The following is an 18,473-nucleotide window of genomic DNA, read 5'->3' on the forward strand; positions in this document are numbered from 1 at the left end:
AAGAATTTTGGGCAGGCTGCAGACATTACATGGGTGCCGCTAGAGCTCGCTGCCTCAAGACTCGCAGTTCACCTCAAAAAGGCGAGAATCTACTCCCGAAAGGTAAGCAGCAACTCCTCAGGGGCAGCTGCTCACCTTTCGGGAATAGATTCTCGCCTTTTTGAGGTGAGCTGCGAGCCCTGTGACAGGAGCTCTATAGCGGCACCCATGTAAAGCCTGCAGCCTGCCCAAAATTCTTTCAGTGTACAGTAGAATCTCCCATAAGTTAACTTCCCATAAGTTAATTTTCGCCTATCATATACCCCTTCTAGCTAAAAAAATACACATGCTCATAGTGGTATTAAGATGGCTGACACATCATAACCTCAAAAGACTTGAAACTCATTTCTCTTTACACGACAATTCTCTTTTATGTTAATCCCCCACTAAAATTAACTTATGGGAGATTCTACTGTAAATTTAAATTTGATGAGAAAATATACACCTGGAAAAATTTAGACAAAGCTGGGAAAAACTCGAAAATTTTGTTAAGGGAAGGTTATTATCGTTCTCAATGGTGAAAAATGCATGAAGTTGGAAATTTTTTTTCTTACATATGGAAATATTTTTGGAATTGCGGTTTTTTTTATTTAAATAGTGCATAGGAGAGAACGGGGCAAAATGGGATATAGGCGGGTCAAATGGGGTACCACTGTTTTTCCACGATAGGTACTTTTAATTTTTTTATCCTCGATGTATATCATTCATATTAATAATAAAATGTTATTAATTATGAAGATACTACAAAACAAATTATTTTTTAAAGTTATACAACTTTAAAGTTTTAAGCAAAAAAAATATAAATATTTATCGAAATTAAAGTGCTTACAAAGCTTTTTGGGATAATGCATTTAATTTGGCAAGTGTAGGATCTTTTTCAGCACTTATTCTAGAGTAATTTACAATAGAATAGATTGTTAAATTGTTTACAATAACTTGGAAACATTACATTTTGTTTTAACCCATTTAGTCCCAAATGTCCGTTTTTCTTAGTACAAGTTCGTGCTTTGCGTTCTACGAGTTCCAGTTTTATAAAAAATCGGGACAAAGGTTTTCTTATGGATTCGAGTGTCCTCTTTCAGAATCTAAAAGAAAATTTCGATTTAATGATAAAAAGTTATAATTATTTAAACAACAAAGCCGTTTTTTTGTGTTTTTCTTCTTTAAAATGAAATTATTTAATCGAAATCGGTTTGGAAAAAATCCGGAACATCAAAATATCACGTCCAAAATGTTAGGACTATCAAATTGGCACACTGAAAAAATTAAAAGCACGCTGCTGTCTTTGTAGAGATAGATGCTTTCTTTTTTGCAGGACAGAAGTACACTCTATCAGAAAGGAACGCAGTTAACCGCAAAAAGCGAGCGGTTACTCTTTCAGGGGTAACTGCTGCCCCAGAAAAAGAGAGATGCTCGCTTTTTGCGGTTAACTGCTATCCCTTATGACAGAGCGCGCTGGTGTCTCGCATTGAAGTCAGCAGAGCACTTTAAATTTTTTCAGTGACATGCTGCCGAAAACAAATTTTTAAATTTCAAAATGGCGCCACAAAAATGGCCGCCAAAATATTCAAATTTAGAAAAATAATTTTAAAAAATGTTAACACTATTTTTTAAAACTTTTATGCTTCATTTGAATAAAATAATGCTGCTTTAACAAAAAATATTGTTATTTGATGTTATTTAACAATATTATAAACAATTTTTAGAAACAATTTGAAAACTATGGGCCAAAGTGTAAGCAAAAAATTTATTTTCATCAATTCTTTTTCTTGGGGTGGTAAAAATGGGTAGTGAAAGTAAGAAACTTAATTCAAAATTATTTTGCAATGTTTAAGAATGTTATAAACAATTTTTATAAACAATTTGCAAAACATGAAATAGAATGGTAAAAAAATTATTTTTTAATTTTAGTATGCTCTCTTGTAATCAAAATGTCGCTTAAGGTTTAAACGTTAATTTAACATTATTTAGCAATATTTAAAAATGTTATAAACAATTTTTATAGAGAAAGAAGTTTAGAGTGGAAAGAAATTTTTTTTCACTATTTGCTTGGTTTGTCATTAAAATAGATATTAAAAAGACAAATCTTTGTCTATAATATTCTTTAAGATTTTTTTACAATGTTATAAACAATTTTTATAAAAAAAGATGTTCAGAGTAGAAAAAAATCTTCTTTTCTTCAATACTAACTTTCTTTTGTCATTAAAATGGAAACTGAAGTATTTACCGTTTATCAAAAATTTGTAAACATTGTATAAAAATGTTAAAAACAATGCTTATAAGCAATTTGCTAAATATGAAGTAGCATCATAGAAAAAAAGCATTTTGTGATTATATAATTCCCTCTTGTAATGAAATTCTTTGTTAAAGATATAATCTTTCATTTTACATTATTTAGCAATTTTTAAAAATTTTATAAACAATTTTTATGAACAATTTTCATAGAAAAAACAGTTCAGGCTGGGAAGAAAAATTTTGATTTTCTTTATTTGTTTGTTTATTTGTAGAATAGATATATTAAAGACAAACCTTTGTCTGAAATTATTTAAAAAATTTTATCAATGTTATAAACAATTTTTATAAAAAAAGTTATTCAAAGAAGAAACAAATTTTTTCTTTACCACTAACTTATTCTGATATTAAAATGGAAACTGATGTGTTAACCGTTTATCCAAAATTTATAAACAATTTTTAAAAATGTTATAAACAATTTTTTATAAATGTTATAAATATTTTTCATAAATGAAATAAACATTTCTTTATAAAAACCGTTGCCAAGTTGTATATTTTTTTTACAATTTTGGTGCTCATTTCATGAACACTTTACTTCCTCATGGATATGAAAATAATAGAAATATATGAATAACTTTTTATAAATATGGTAAAAGTGATTGAATTTTGAGTCAATCAATGTATTTTTAAATACCCTACAAGATAGTTACATTAATTTAATAGTTAAATAAAAATTTTCAAACAAAAAAGTTGAGAAAATGTCATTTTTCACAATTTTTGGTTTTTAAAATACCAATAATTTTGAAATTCATTATCGAATTAGGTTAAAAAATAGGTCAATCGAAGCGTTTTTTAATGCTCTACAAGTTGATAACGATAATTTTAAAGTTATGTACTTCTACGTTTTTCAACAAAATTTTCAAAAAAGTCTTATTTTCAAAAATTTTTGATTTTTGAAAGTTTAATAACTCCGGTTAATATGGACAAAAAATGTTCAATTAGGGCTCAAAAGATGCGTCTAAAAAAACTCTACAAAATTATGGAAAAACATTTATAGGTGTCCTAACATTTTTTTAAAGTTATGGGCAAAAAACGTTTTTTTGCAAAATTAAAAATAAAAAAAAATTTAGTTAAACTTTATTAATATATCAGAAAGTACTCTCGCTTTATGTCCGCAGGTGAGATCTACAATTTAAAAAAAAATTCAACCCAAAAGCTCTTCATGATTTCGAGATATTTATGAAAATGTGATGTTTACACACACATACGGAATGACATTTTTTAAAAATGTCATTTTTGAACTCCTGAGGTCAAATAACATAAAGATATGTCAAAAAATCGAACTCGAAAAATTTTGGTATTACAATATACTTCCTCTATGAGGAAGTAATAAATTGAAAAGAAAAAGTACTTTAACGGGCTAAAATATTTTTTTGAGAATTATCATTTTTTGTTTGTTACGTTCGATTTTAATTGTTTTTTTAGTTTATAAAAATTGTTTATAACATTCTTCAACATTGCAAAATAATTTTGAATTAAGTTTCTTACTTTCAGTATCCATTTTTACCCCTCCCCCAAGAAAAAGAATTTATGAAAATAAATTTTTTGCTTCTACTTTGTCCCATAGTTTTCAAATTGTTTATAATATTGTTAAATAACATCAAATAACAATATTTTTTGTTGAAGCAGCATTATTTTATTCAAATGAAGCATAAAAGTTAAAAGAAAATAGTGTTCAAATTTTTTAAAATTATTTTTCTAAATTTGAATATTTAGACGGCCATTTTTGAGGCGCCATTTTGAAATTTGAAAAAATTTGTATTCGGTAGCATGCCTATTTGATAGTCCCAACATTTTGGACGTGATATTTTGATGTTCCGGATTTTTTCCAAACCGATTTCGATTAAATAATCTGATTTTAAAGAAAAAAAACTAAAAAACGGCTTTTTTGTTTAAACAATTATAACTTTTTATCATTAAATTGAAATTTTCTTTTAGATTCTCAAAGAGGAAAATCAAATCCATAAGAAAATCTTTGTGCCAATTTTTTTCAAAACCGGAACTCGTAGAACGAAAAGGTTGAACTTGTACTAAGAAAAACGGACATATTGGGTTAATATCCAGTGTGAGGCAGAATGGGGTACCTAAGTGTGGGACATGCCGGGTGCTACGCCGTTTCATTCAACTGCTTAAAAACATTTGATATATTATGCATATTTAACAATTTCCCGCAGAAAAATCGATATTTTTGTTTCGAGGCATTTATATTATCGATGTTTGCACTATCGATATATCGATATTTTGCATTATCGATGTTTTTTTGTTAAATTCTAATAAATATTACTTGTTTTTTTCATAATAATAAAGAATCATATTTCTTGTTTGTATTTATAATCTCATATACAATAAGAATTTAATAAATTTTGAAAAAATATTCCATGTTTTGTATAGATCTTTCAATAATTTTTCAAAAATTGTAAGTCACCAGTAGCATTATGCTACTGGGTAAAAACGAGGGGCTGATCACTCAGAATCCAATTCAACAATAATTTGAAAATTTATTATTATTTGCACGGATTCACATGGAATCGACTGGAATCGTAGGTGACGAATTCTCTGAATCTTGGATTCACATGAAATCGCTTGGATTCGTAAAAGGCGAATCCTTATGATTTCTTAAAATTCGGGCGGATTCTCCACGGATTTCTTTATATTCGTAAATAATCGTTCCCTTACGAATCATGGATTCGAGAGTGAACAGCCCCTAGGGTAAAAACTTAGATGTTAAAAAGTTTTATTATTTTAATTCTAGATTTAACTTTTAGAGATGTTTTGGGCAATGTAAAGACAAAAGTGACTGGGAGAACTGGGAATAAGCCGGGAATTTTCTTATCAAATTAAAAAAATTGTATTACACTACCATCCACGAGTATCAGGACGATTACACGCGACTCTATGAAAAAACCATGCCATCACTTTTTCAATCATATCTCATAAATAAAAGGATATACAAAAAAACTTAAATACGGTTAGAAATCTGATTAAATTTTAAGTAAAATAAGCCTTCTTTGAAGTCATTTTGTTAACTATTTTTTGAGTTGTAGATATATCATTAAAAATGTGAAGCCGTGTTTCGACCGATCGGTGCATTGAAATTCAACTGTAAAGACTCGATTCTAGCTTCGCGCGGCTGCGAATGGGAGATTAAACAGCGACGGAATTATGCTGGGGAATAATAAATACTGATGTTTCACGAATAATATAGAGAAACTCGAAAGTTCATCGTTTCCCCGCATGAATTCGTCCCTGCTTTCTCTCTCATTCGCAGCCGCGCGAAGCTAGAATCGAGTCGTCACAGTTGAATTTCAATGCACATCGGTCGAAACACGGCTTCACATTTTTAATGATATATCGAAAACGGATTAATCTTTTCTAATTTTTGAAGGCTTATTTTAAAGCTGAAATTCTAACAAAGATTTATGTGTTTTTAGAAAAATTTTATCTAAATTTTTCTAGATTTTTAAAAAAGTTGAAATCAAGTGACAAAAATGAGAAAATTGGATAATTTTTTTTATTTCTTTCTCACTCTACAACTCAAAAAATAGTTAACGTAATGACTTCAAAGACGGCTTATTTTACGCAAAATTTAATCAGCTTTCTAACCGTATTTAAATTTTTTTTGTATATCCTTTTATTTATGAGATAGGATTGAAAAAGTGATGGCATGTTTTTTTTATAGAGTCGCGTGTAATTGCCCTGATACTCGTGGACGGTAGTATATATTAATTCGATTTTAAAAAATTGCTTTTTACTTTAATTTTTATTCGTGTAATATTTATGAAAACAGACCTGAGTCAAAATTTAAGCCCTACTTTCAACCAACAATGTAGGTCTTATTTAAGATTTTAGCAGTCGTAAGAATAGATAATAGATGTCACTATTTGCTGATAAAGTCGAAATCTTTCTTCGTAATTCAAATTAGCAATCAGCGAAAAATTCTAACATACTAAATACGATTTATTTAGCAATCAAATAATTATTAAATTGATAATTTTCTAATTAAATTAAGTCATAGTTAATAGGTTAATAGTTCATATAATTTTCTAATTATACAAAGTCGATATCGTTTTACTTATTTGTTAATTTTATAATAATATTTACTCGAACATTATAATTTCCTGGATCCACATAGTCAAGAATATATTTTATTTCAGGGTCAAAGGCAGACATTGCTTTTCTCAGCGACAATGCCAAAAAAGATACAAAACTTTGCTCGTTCGGCATTGGTAAAGCCAGTGACTATAAATGTGGGTCGTGCAGGTGCTGCATCCATGAATGTCATTCAGGAAGTTGAATATGTTAAGCAAGAAGCCAAAATTGTATATCTTTTGGAATGTTTACAAAAAACTCATCCACCCGTTCTTATATTTGCGGAAAAGAAACAAGATGTCGACGCAATTCACGAATATCTTTTATTAAAAGGAGTCGAGGCCGTTGCGATTCATGGAGGAAAAGGTAAATTTAAAATTTATATTAACTTCATATTTATATATTATTATATATATTTTTATATAATCTATCTTATTTATTAATAACTAGCAAAAAAAAGCGCGCTTGTGCAACTTTCCATTTGCCACTCATTTTTATAAACTGATTACTGCTTGTACATTTATTTACTTCGCGCACGCCAACCAACTGTTTTTTACTCGTTACAATATTGTTTTTAACAATTGAATAATTAATTTTATGGAATTTTTTAAAAACAGATGTCAGTTTATAACAACTTTAGTGATTGAAACTTAATATTAAGATTACGCTAATTCTTTATATTATGAAGCATAGAATTCGAATAACTTTGTAGGTAGGTTTAAGGCGTACTTGCGTTTGCGAAGGCAAAAAATAGGCCCCACTTTAATGTTTTTTTTCACAGTCATTTTATTTAAAATATTAAAAACGATTTTTGCACCTTAAAGTACATTATGAAAACTAAAAAAAGAAAAAATTGTTTCGTTTTTTAACCGTTATTTACGATTCGTAGAGGGCCCCAAAAATGGCGATCTCAAATTTGTAAAAGTTTGCGGTGCCCCGCATAAAGCCTCTCCTGACTGTCTAAAATCAAAAAAACAAAATTTATTCTTTAGTATACATTAATACCTAGTGGACGAATATGATGAAATTAAATAGAAATTAAAAAAACGAAAATGCGGTACTTTTAAAGTCACCCGAGTCGAACTTTTAGACCTGCTTACATCCTTAAAACTGAGGGTTTTTAAGGATGTAAAAGGATGAAATCAGAGTTTATTTGCATTGCAAGTTAACTCTGATTACCTCCTGCAAACCCCTGGTTAGCGACAAATTTAGATGGTAAAAGGGGAAAAGCAGGTGTTCCTAGAACCTTATTAAATACTGCTTGACCCTTACTTACAGAATTCTACCCTTTCCCGAAACCCTGAAAAAACTGCTCATAGCATATTTTAGATCATTTTTAACTAATTTTTATAATAAGTTCAATTATTAATAAATGACATTATTATTTAATGATTTTTACTTTTTTTAATTTAATCATGACCAATAGCAAATTCATAATTAATGTTAGTATATATGTGGGGATTAATACATATCCCTTTATATATAAATATAAAAAAAATTTAAATTAAATATTTGTTAATTAAATTATTTAGCGTTGTAATATAATTATTAAATTGTCTACTAATACCTATACAATACAGAGAAATCGGAATAAACGCAAACCTACGAAATAAATATATAATATAACGCACGCGAGACTTGAACCTACGACCTACGAACTACACTGTAAAAAAAGGGAGTTAAATTTTATCTCCCCAGGGGATTCTGTAAAAGTCGCACCCATTGGAAAGTTAATGCCAGGGGAGTTAAATAAAGAGAGTTAAAATTTAACACCCAAATGCTAACTCCCCATGGAAAAAATAACTCGCGCGGGTGTTGAATGAAGGGAGTTAGAAATTAACTCTCTTTTGGAGTTGATTTTTAACTCGAAAAATTTAACTCCCAACTCCCGAGTCTGTTAACTCCCTAAATTTTTTACAGTGTACGGACTACGAAACTAACGCCCTAACCACTATGCTACGGAACCTAACTGAACACAGACGCTTTATTTTCAGTGACTTGTTGAGTTATTGATTTTGGTGATTCAATAAAGCATTTATTGACACTAATACACTACATCAAATAAATAAATTGTTTAATAATAATATTAACAATATTAATAATATAATAATAACCCATTATTCATAAATTAATATTTTTATAATTAAAAAAAAATGTCAAAACATTTAAGTTAAAAATAATATTTATAAATTAATAATAAAAATGATAGTTGTTGTTTGCTTTTTTGTTTCTAAACTTTTTTATAATTTTTCTTTTTCAAATAATTTTAATTTTAAATTTAATGTGTATTGACAATCTTCGAATAGTTGCAAAGAATTTTATTACAAAGTTTGTAATGATCATGATTTTAATTTGCCAAAAGAATAGCTCGCCGGATAGAATCCGGGTATTGAATTTAGTTAAATTTAGTAATTTAATCTAAAACTTAGTTTGCCTTGAAATATCATCTAAATTAGTAACTAGTTTAAGTAGGTTTGTGATCTTGGATGTAAGGTGTAGTCATTGAAGAGGCATAATTTAAACCTTCGTAAGAAAATATATTTTAAACAAATAAAATAAGAAATAATACAAAGAATAAAATAATGAAGGTAAGTATTAGAAAATAAAGAATATAACAATAATAAAATAATAAACTCGATATAATGCAAAAATATAAAAATACCTAAATTAACTAATAACAATAAAATAATAATTCCTAAACTAGCTAAAGAGAAATAAGAAATAAAAGAATAAAAGATAAAAAGAATAAAAGATAAAAGGAGTAAAGACAAAAGGTCGACGCTCATTTATTCGCGAAGGTAGGCTCTAGAATTTACCCTTAAATTACGTTACGAACGATTACTAGGGTCGTGCACGCTAGGACGATTTCAAAATCGAAAGAAACTAGATACCGAACTTACGGTATTCATGCCCGTCACGTATTTTAGTGCGAATAAAGAAAAGATGTTAAACATCTTTCCCCAAGATGTACCTTGGGTCAAAGATTCAACCTGGTGCATCAACTCTGTGGAGGTCGAGTTTTACCTCTTCACCACAGGGTTGGTTCACAAAAGCTTAGATAGAAATTATGCATAAAGTCTTCCACGGATGTACCCCTGGCCTGACCAAATGCATAAAAGCGAGAAAGAACGACGGAGTAACGAAGGGTGTTACTGCTGCTCAGTTGTACCTGAGTCTCGAGTACAGCTCCCTCTAGGAAGTGGCGCAAACTAGCAGCCCCAGTTGTACCTGAGATACCGCCTGTCTACTCCAGGTAGAGAGGAATTAAGTACAAGCTAGCAGCCCCAGTTGTACCTGAGATACCGCCTGCTCGCACCAGGTAAAGAGAGAAAGGAAGTAGCACAGATGTACCTGGCCTGAGAGAGGAAGATCTCATTCCTTGGGAGAGTTGTACCTGAGCCTCGGCGTTAGATCGAAAGGTAAGGGTGGAGAGAAGAAAGAGAGAGTTGCTGTTGAACTGCCTTGGAGCAAGCCCCGAGAGAGTTCGGCTTCGGCGGCGAACTGAAGAAATTGTCCGTGCAACGAAATAATATATCTCGCGGGTCTCTCGTGAGGTATAGCGCGGAGTATGAGAAACCACGTGCTTGCGCGGCAATGAATGCGCCATCGGTACTCTCTACTCGTCGAATTCAATTAAAATAATTGAATTCCTGCAAAGAATTTTACTATTTATAAAATAAATTGAAATTTTCAAAATAAAAAATTTTGTAATTTGCATAACAATAATAAGTTAAATATCTTGTTCCGCGCGTAATATTTGCTATTGTAAGAATTTAATTGAATCAATACAGGGATTAAGGTTCAATTAGGACTTAAAAAGGAGTTGTCAGTGTTAAATAGAACTTACGCAGGAGGAAAAGAACACCAAGGGTTTCTTAGGTGCAGGTTAGGGTTAAATTATACTTACAAGGAGGTAAGAAGGTCTAAAAGTTCGACTCGGGCAATTTTTAAGAAATGATGATTTTGATCTTTTGAATTTTTGACTTTAAAAGTACCGCATTATCGTTTTTTTTACTTTTTTTTAATTTCATCATATACGTCCACTAAGTATTAATGTATACTAAAGAATAAATTTTGTTTTTTTGATTTTAGACAGTAAGGAGAGGCTCTATGCGGGGCACCGCAAACTCTTACAAATTTGAGATCGACAATTTTTGGGGCCCTCTACGAATCGTAAATAACGGTTAAAAAACGAAACAATTTTTTCTTTTGGTAGTTTTTATAATGTACTTTAAGGTGCAAGAATCGTTTATAATATTTTAAATAAAATGTCTGTGAAAAAAAACATTACAGTGGGGCCATTTTTTGCCTTTGCAAACGCAAGTACGCCTTAAATCTAATCTAATTTTTGACGTAACTTTTCGACATTCGCCCGGGAGCGAATTTATACACAGACTTCACTCAATCAATTAATTTGCTTAATTAATTAAGCATTTTTAATATAAAAAAATAAATAATAGAATTATTTATCGTATAGGATTAAAATTAACAAACAATTGGATTCATATGCATATTGAATAGAAGAAATACCTTTTTTAGCTTTTAATTTGCAATTGCTTAAACAAATTGATAATCATTTAACAATTTTTGAAAACTGTTGACGCGAATCGATTCTGTGTAAAAAATTAAGAAATTTTAGTACCTATGGATTATTTTTTTGTCCAAGTCGTATTTTGTTCACAAAATTTTTTTAAACAAATTATGCTGAATAAATATGGTATTTCATCCCAAGCAAAAGCAATTGGAAATTAAGAACAAAAAACAGGTATATACATAATAATTTTTACAATTTGCCTATGAATCTGATTGTTAATTTTACTTTAAATCCATTTCTTTATCCTTGGAGTGAAACACTATTTATGCAGCATAATTTGTTTAAAACAATTTTGTAAACAAAATACGACTTGGACAAAAAAATAATCCATAGGTACTAAAATTTCTTAATTTTTTGCACAGAATCGATTGGCGACAACAGTTTTTAAAAATAAAATGTTTTTATTAACTAATTTGTTTCAACAATTATTGTTAAAAAATTGGAAATTATATACAAAAAACCTCTTTTTTTTAAGTTTGCCTGTTAATACAATTTTTAATTTTTTAATGCAATGATTGATTTCTTCATAAGACTTAATGGGTTAAATATTAAAATTAATATTTTTTAGCATTTGTTAATTAATATTGTTTAAATAATCGATTATTGAATTGTTATATTTTTATTCTATTACTTTTAAATGTAAGTTGGTTATATTAAAATGATCTTGTGTAAAAAATGATGACTTCCTTGTAAAAATTAACAATATGAGGCATTTGTTAATTAAAATTGTTTAAATAATTTAAATGTGTTATTTCATAGTTTTAACTTTAGAATGAAATATGTTAAAAGGTTTTATTAGTAAACTGCATAAAAAATAAAGAATTACTTATAAGATAAACAATTCTATTATTTGTTTAGAAAATCAGCCCCTCTACTTTCTAACACAACTACACAGGTATGTATCAATGAAACGTCTTGACCAATCAGAATGGTTCCACTTTAAATGCCTCTCCTGCAAAATTCGTCTGTAAGTCATAAGGTCCCTTTTCTCGTGGAGCGTCACATATATTATAATAATTACTAATAGTGGATGTTTATTAAATTACAACTTTTGAACTTTTCGAATTTTTCGTATATAATTTTATTATTCTTTAAGCTTCTTAAAAAAATTAAAAACTAACTTTTTCATTTTTCACCATATAATTTATAATAGTAATACCTTTTTTGACTTTATAAAAGTTTCATCAAGTATAGAAAAAACCAATTAATTAAGAATAAAAACTTAATTCTTTTGGTTATATAAATTGTTTGATTAAAAATCCAAAATAATATTTATTTATAACGTAACTATTTATTATATGTTTCAATAAACTTTTTGTCAAATTTAAAAATATTAATTGTATTTTCAATAATACAGTGTTTTAAGTCGGTTATTGTTCAATAATAAAAACATTTATAAAGATTTAAGATTAATCTAGAAAAAAAATTATAATTTTTTTATTGGAATTAAATGACTTATAATTTATTATTGTACAAAATTATGACTATGTGGATTCTAAAATTTAAAAAATTTATATGACTAAAAACAATACATTTTTTCCATTTTGATAGTTGTTATTAGATAATTACTAAAAAATGTTTACGTTTCATTCTTAAAAATTAGATGGCTGATAAAAAGTTATTGATAGTTTTTTAAAAAATAATTAGAAAGAAGGTGTCAATTTTACTTCTCAAAATTATGAGCCTGTTATTAAAAAACAAATTCTTATGAAAGATCTCCTTTAAGTCTTCAACTCGTCTTCAAGCTGACCTTGACGCTATTTATCTTTGGTGCACTGATAATAAATTGTCTCTAAATGTTGCAAAATGTCAAGTTTTAACATTTCATAAATATAACTTTCCTTTTCTTTTTCCATATCACTTAAGGCGTACTTGCGTTTGCGAAGGCAAAAAATAGGCCCCACTTTAATATTTTTTTTCACAGTCATTTTATTTAAAATATTAAAAACGATTTTTACACCTTAAAGTACATTATAAAAACAAAAAAAAGAATTTTTTTTTCGATTTTTAACCGTTATTTACGATTTGTAGAGGGCCAAAACATTGCGATCTCAAATTTGTAAGAGTTTGCGGTGCCCCGCATAGAGCCTCTCCTGACTGTCTAAAATCAAAAAAACAAAATTTATTCTTTAGTATACATTAATACCTAGTGGACTAACCTGATGAAATTAAAAAAAAAAGTAAAAAAAACGAAAATGCGGTACTTTTAAAGTCAATTTTTAAGAAATGATGATTTTGATCTTTTGAATTTTTGACTTTAAAAGTACCGCATTTTTGTTTTTTTTACTTTTTTTTAATTTCATCAGGTTAGTCCACTAGGTATTAATGTATACTAAAGAATAAATTTTGTTTTTTTGATTTTAGACAGTCAGGAGAGGCTCTATGCGGGGCACCGCCAACTCTTACAAATTTGAGATCGACAATTTTTGGGGCACTCTACGAATCGTAAATAACGGTTAAAAAACAATTTTATTTTTTCTTTTTTTAGTTTTTATAATGTACTTTAAGGTGCAAAAATCGTTTTTAATATTTTAAATAAAATGACTGTGAAAAAAAAATATTTATGTGGGGCCCATTTTTTGCCTTCGCAAACGCAAGTACGCCTTAAATTTAGTTCCGGTATCTAGAGTTACCTCCACGCGCGACCTTGGAGTTACTTTTTCTTATAATCTTAGTTTTGATGATCATATAACATCTCTTGTTGCTACTGTATCCAGGATGCTTGGTTATCTCATTAGGTCATCAAGAAATTTTAATAATATACAAACCTTTACTCTACTTTTTAATGCATTAGTAAGATCCCCAGCTGAATATGCTGCAATTATTTGGAACCCACCTACTAAAAAGCTCTCTGAGCCTCTTGATAAAGTTCAAAAGCGGTTTCTTAAGTTTTTGGCTTTCAAGGAGGATGGACGTTACCCCGTACGTGGATGTGACTATATTCTTTTGTGTCAACGTTTTTCTTTTTTTACCTTAGCAGAGCGACGCATAATTAATGCGATGATTTTTTTGTTTAAAATTATTAATTACCATTTTGACTGTGAAAAATTATTGGAGGTAATTAATTTTAGGATTCCTCGTTTGTCATCCCGTACTAATTTACCTTTTTATATAAGTAAGGATGATTCAGGGTTGATTAGAACATCTCTGATTTTTTATGCGTGTTACCATATTAATAATATGTATAATAATTTCTGTCCAAATGTGGATTTGTTTATGGCTTCGCAACTTAAATTTGCTGATTGTGCAAAAAAATATGTAATCGGCCTACGTGAGCAGCCTTGAAATATTTTTATCCTAAAATAATTAAGTATACTAAAAGAATAATTTTTTTTTTTTGTAAATTTATAACTGTTTTTTTTTGTTTACTTTTATTATTTTGTTACTTAAAATTTGTTACTTAATTGTTTTATGTATTTTTTAGTTACCCATTTATGGTCCAAAATTGGACTGCGGGAATGTATATTAAACAGTGCCGTCTTTACCATAAGGCCTAGTAGGCCAGTGCCTAGGGCCCCGGCCTCTAGAGGGCCCCTCTGTGTGACCCTAAAGCAATCAAACGTTTAAAAAAGCTGATAACAAAAATAATTAACAACACATTAGGAAAATGCATAAAATATCTTTAATTCTCAAATTTGGTATAAAAGTATTGCAAAATTATATTTAATGAGAATAGATATTTATAATTTCTTTCTTGATTTTTTGGATGCAAAGTCATCAATTATATCTTCGATATTTAAACTATTAAGAATATCCGACTCTATGTATATAACGGAAAGATAATTCAATCTAGAATTTAGCATAGTACTTCTGTGATCATTTTTTATAAATTTCAATGCAGAAAAAGATCTCTCCCCACTACAATTTGTCACCATCATACATAAAAAAATACGTAGACATACTTTAATATTTGGAAACGTAGACATTAAACATTCATTTTTAATATGCGTATACAGATTTAAAATACTTAATTTTGTATTTTTTCTAAGCTCTTGTAAATAATACTTAAATTGCACACATTCTGATATTAATTCATCTGCAGAAACATCAGAATCATAAACATTAGCTAATCTTTTACAGTTTTCTGCGATTGAATCGTCCTCCATGTCTTGTAATTTTGTGAGAAAACAGAAATTGTTATTTATTTCATCATAAGCTATACGACGTTTTTTAATACTTGAGAGAAGATTGTCTATAATTGGATAAAATATTTCCACCCTTAAACTATCTACTTCATTAAATACTGCTTCTTCACTTGGTCCTTCAAATCTCTTAATTTTAATACTACGTTTTCTTGGTCTTTGGTTTTTTTTAGGAACCTCATCAACTCCTGCTAATTTTTTCGCTTCATCCAAGATTTCATTAAATTTTCCTCGCATAGCCTGTAAATATTTTTCTAAAGAATTTAGTAGGCTTACCACAATACTTAAGTCAACTTCAACTTTCTGTACAGTTAAATTTATTAAATTTACTTGTGTTAAAATACTCTTCCAAACAATCAGAAAAGATATATTATCAAATTTAAGCAATTTGTCGTGAAGACTTAAAGCATCCAGTCGCGCTTCATTTAATAGTGAATCATCTTTAGATAGGGCATCAAGAGACATCAAAATATTGCTGTGTCCATCGTAAAGTGCATTAATTGCATCACTTCGAGCTGACCATCTAGTTTGAGATAATGACTTTAAAACTTTTTAATATGGGCTTAAAGACGAGACTAATTTTTGCCACCTATGAGTAGATGCTGAGAAGAAAGTATAAAGTCGTTGAACTAAATTAAAAAATGAAGTCACTTGTAAATTGCAGCCAGCTGCCTGTTCACCTATTAAGTTCATAGAATGTCCAGTACATGGGACGTATTTTGCATTTTTATTAATCTCTTTAATTCTCGTTTGTAGACCTGTATACTCTCCCGACATATTTGGAGCATTGTCGTAAGACTGTCCTCTACAATTAGTTAAACATATGTCATTATCATTTAAAAAGTTAATTACAACATTAGCTAAATATTCAGACCCATGTGCTTCAATTGGTATAAATGTCAGAAACCTTTCTACAGGTCCTTCTTCAGTGACATATCGTACAGTAAAAGTCAATTGATCTATGCGAGAAACATCAGGAGTAGAATCCACGGAAATAGAGAAATATTTAGCTTTTTTTATTTCATTAATTATTGTTTTAAAAACAGCTTTTCCCATTATTTCAATTAACTCTTCGCAAATATTTGCCGATAAATACGATGTTTGTCCACGTCCTTTATTTCCATATGTTTGAAGATGGTTTTTTAAAAAAGGGTCATATTCACTGATCAATTCTAATATACCTAAATAGATTCCATTCTCCGTACAACCTAAATTTTGATTTTCTCCTCGAAATGCAAGACCTCTACTTGCTATGAATTTTATGACTGAAATTAATCGACGTAATATATTTTCCCAATACATCTTCTCTGAAGAAAATTGTTTCATTAATTTCGTATCAAGACATCCTTTCATATTTTTGCGTTTGCTATATAATAAAAGACAGTTTTTATGCTCAGAACTTCCTTCATGAATTTTTACACGTGAGATGCTATTTTTCCAGTCATCGAATCCAATAGAACTAAATTGTGCTGCTTTTGAAGAAAATAATCTGCACACAAAACAATAGATTGATCCAGTCGATGGAGAATATAGCATCCACTCACGATCTATCTCTTCGCCATTTTTTAATTTGCAGTAAAATAATGAAGTTTGCATACTCCTATTCTTTAGTTTACCATCCGTTTCTTTGTATGTTCGAATAGACTTCTGGAAATCTTTATCTTTATTTCGACAAAATGAGGGTCCTTTTTCTATGCAATATGATTTTAAACTTTCAGTAATATCCCATAAAGCTGGATCTGATGAATAATTCTCAGTAGATTTATTGCCTTCTGCAAAATAGAAATATTGAATGTAATGACTTATTAGTAAAATGAAAATCGATTATTCTTAACCTGGACAAATAAGTTTTATTATAATATACTTATGCTGCACAGTATTTTGAATTATGTTTAAATTGAAAAATTTTATTAATAAATCATAGTGACTAAAAAACTATAATATTCGAAATCTTTAAATATAGGTACAACAGTGTATCAATATTCAAAATATGTGTGAAATTTTCTCTCCCGAACAATTAATATTGTGAAAATAGGAAAAATAATTATTATATGCATATTAAACAAATTAACCTAAAGTATTTTCCTTTCCATTCAGATTATTTATTTGAGATGAGGATGTATCAATATTCTGAAGATTTTCTTTCAACATACCTATAACAGAAAAAATGTCAAATTCAAAAAATATATATACTATATGTATATCGACAAATCTTCTTTACTAAATTGGTGCAGAAGTGTCAATCTTACCTAACCTTAAAACGACCTGAAATAATTTTTATTAGCATTGGATAAGTATTGTTATTTAACCTACCTGATTTATCTTGCTCATCACTTTCTACAATAATCTTATCAATATTCTGTTGATTTTCGTTAACTTCATTTGGACTACTAGAAGTATTTACTGCACTGTTATTGCTAATAGTTTCGAAAAAGTTAGATATTTTTGGTAATTTTGCTAAATTATCCCTTTTTTCTTCTGCCTTTGCTCTTTTTTGAGCACCACTTAAATAATTACGTTTCATTTCTTATATTCTTATAATTAATTAACCCTTTCGTACCTCCGGTACATATATGTACCACTTACAAAATTAAATAAAACTCTTATAATTTTAAACCTATTATCAATTAATATAGCTTTTTTTAATCACCAACGTCACTACTATTCATAAAAAAATAAAAAACTACATAGTATTATTATAATTATTATAAACAATAGGCATAATATTGTTATAAAAATAGCAAAATTTAATTTTTCAAAATATGCTCAAATTCGCTTAAAACTTCTTACTCAGGGGTTTTCGGGGTCGCTGATTACGAATCGAAAGTCAGTTTTTCAAAATTTTCAAAATTCAAGTTGATAGACATTTTTTTTTTAAATTGCTCATATTCGCTTGAAACATGTTATTTGGGGTTTTTCAGGGTTGACATATTGAATTTCAAAAATCTGACTTCAGATTCGTAATCAACGACCCTGAAAACCCCCGAGTAACACATTTTGTGCAAATTTAAACAATTTTGAAAAAATGTCCGCCATATTGGATCCGCCATTTTGAATTTTGAAAATTTTTAAAATCTGACTTAAGGTTCGTAATCAGGGACCCCTAAAACCCTCCGAGTAACAAGTTTTAATAAAACCCACTGGCTGTGTTTCCTGGGGGCACGAAAGGGTTAATTAATAAAATCAGAATTGTTTTTCACATTTTTATATCAAGATATTTTTTCTTTATTTTCCTTTATGTAAAAAAGACATGACGACATGAGTGAGAATCTCGAATTGAAAGAAATCGACTATCGAAAATATCGAATTCAGTTAAA

The 18,473-nt window shown here is 28.9% G+C and overlaps 1 protein-coding gene across 1 annotated transcript in view; it reads left to right on the plus strand.

The window, feature by feature from the left end:
- Positions 1 to 18,473, plus strand: part of LOC122510573 (ATP-dependent RNA helicase abstrakt) — a 276,756-nt gene that overhangs the window by 109,128 nt on the left and 149,155 nt on the right. Inside the window, exon 7 of the mRNA XM_043625335.1 lies at positions 6,486 to 6,786. Within this exon, the coding sequence (XP_043481270.1) occupies positions 6,486 to 6,786 (301 nt within the window). The remainder of the gene's footprint in view (positions 1 to 6,485; positions 6,787 to 18,473) is intronic.

Source organism: Leptopilina heterotoma, unplaced genomic scaffold (assembly GCF_015476425.1).
Source record: "Leptopilina heterotoma isolate Lh14 unplaced genomic scaffold, ASM1547642v1 Lhet_70, whole genome shotgun sequence".
Taxonomy (NCBI): Eukaryota; Metazoa; Arthropoda; class Insecta; order Hymenoptera; family Figitidae; genus Leptopilina; species Leptopilina heterotoma.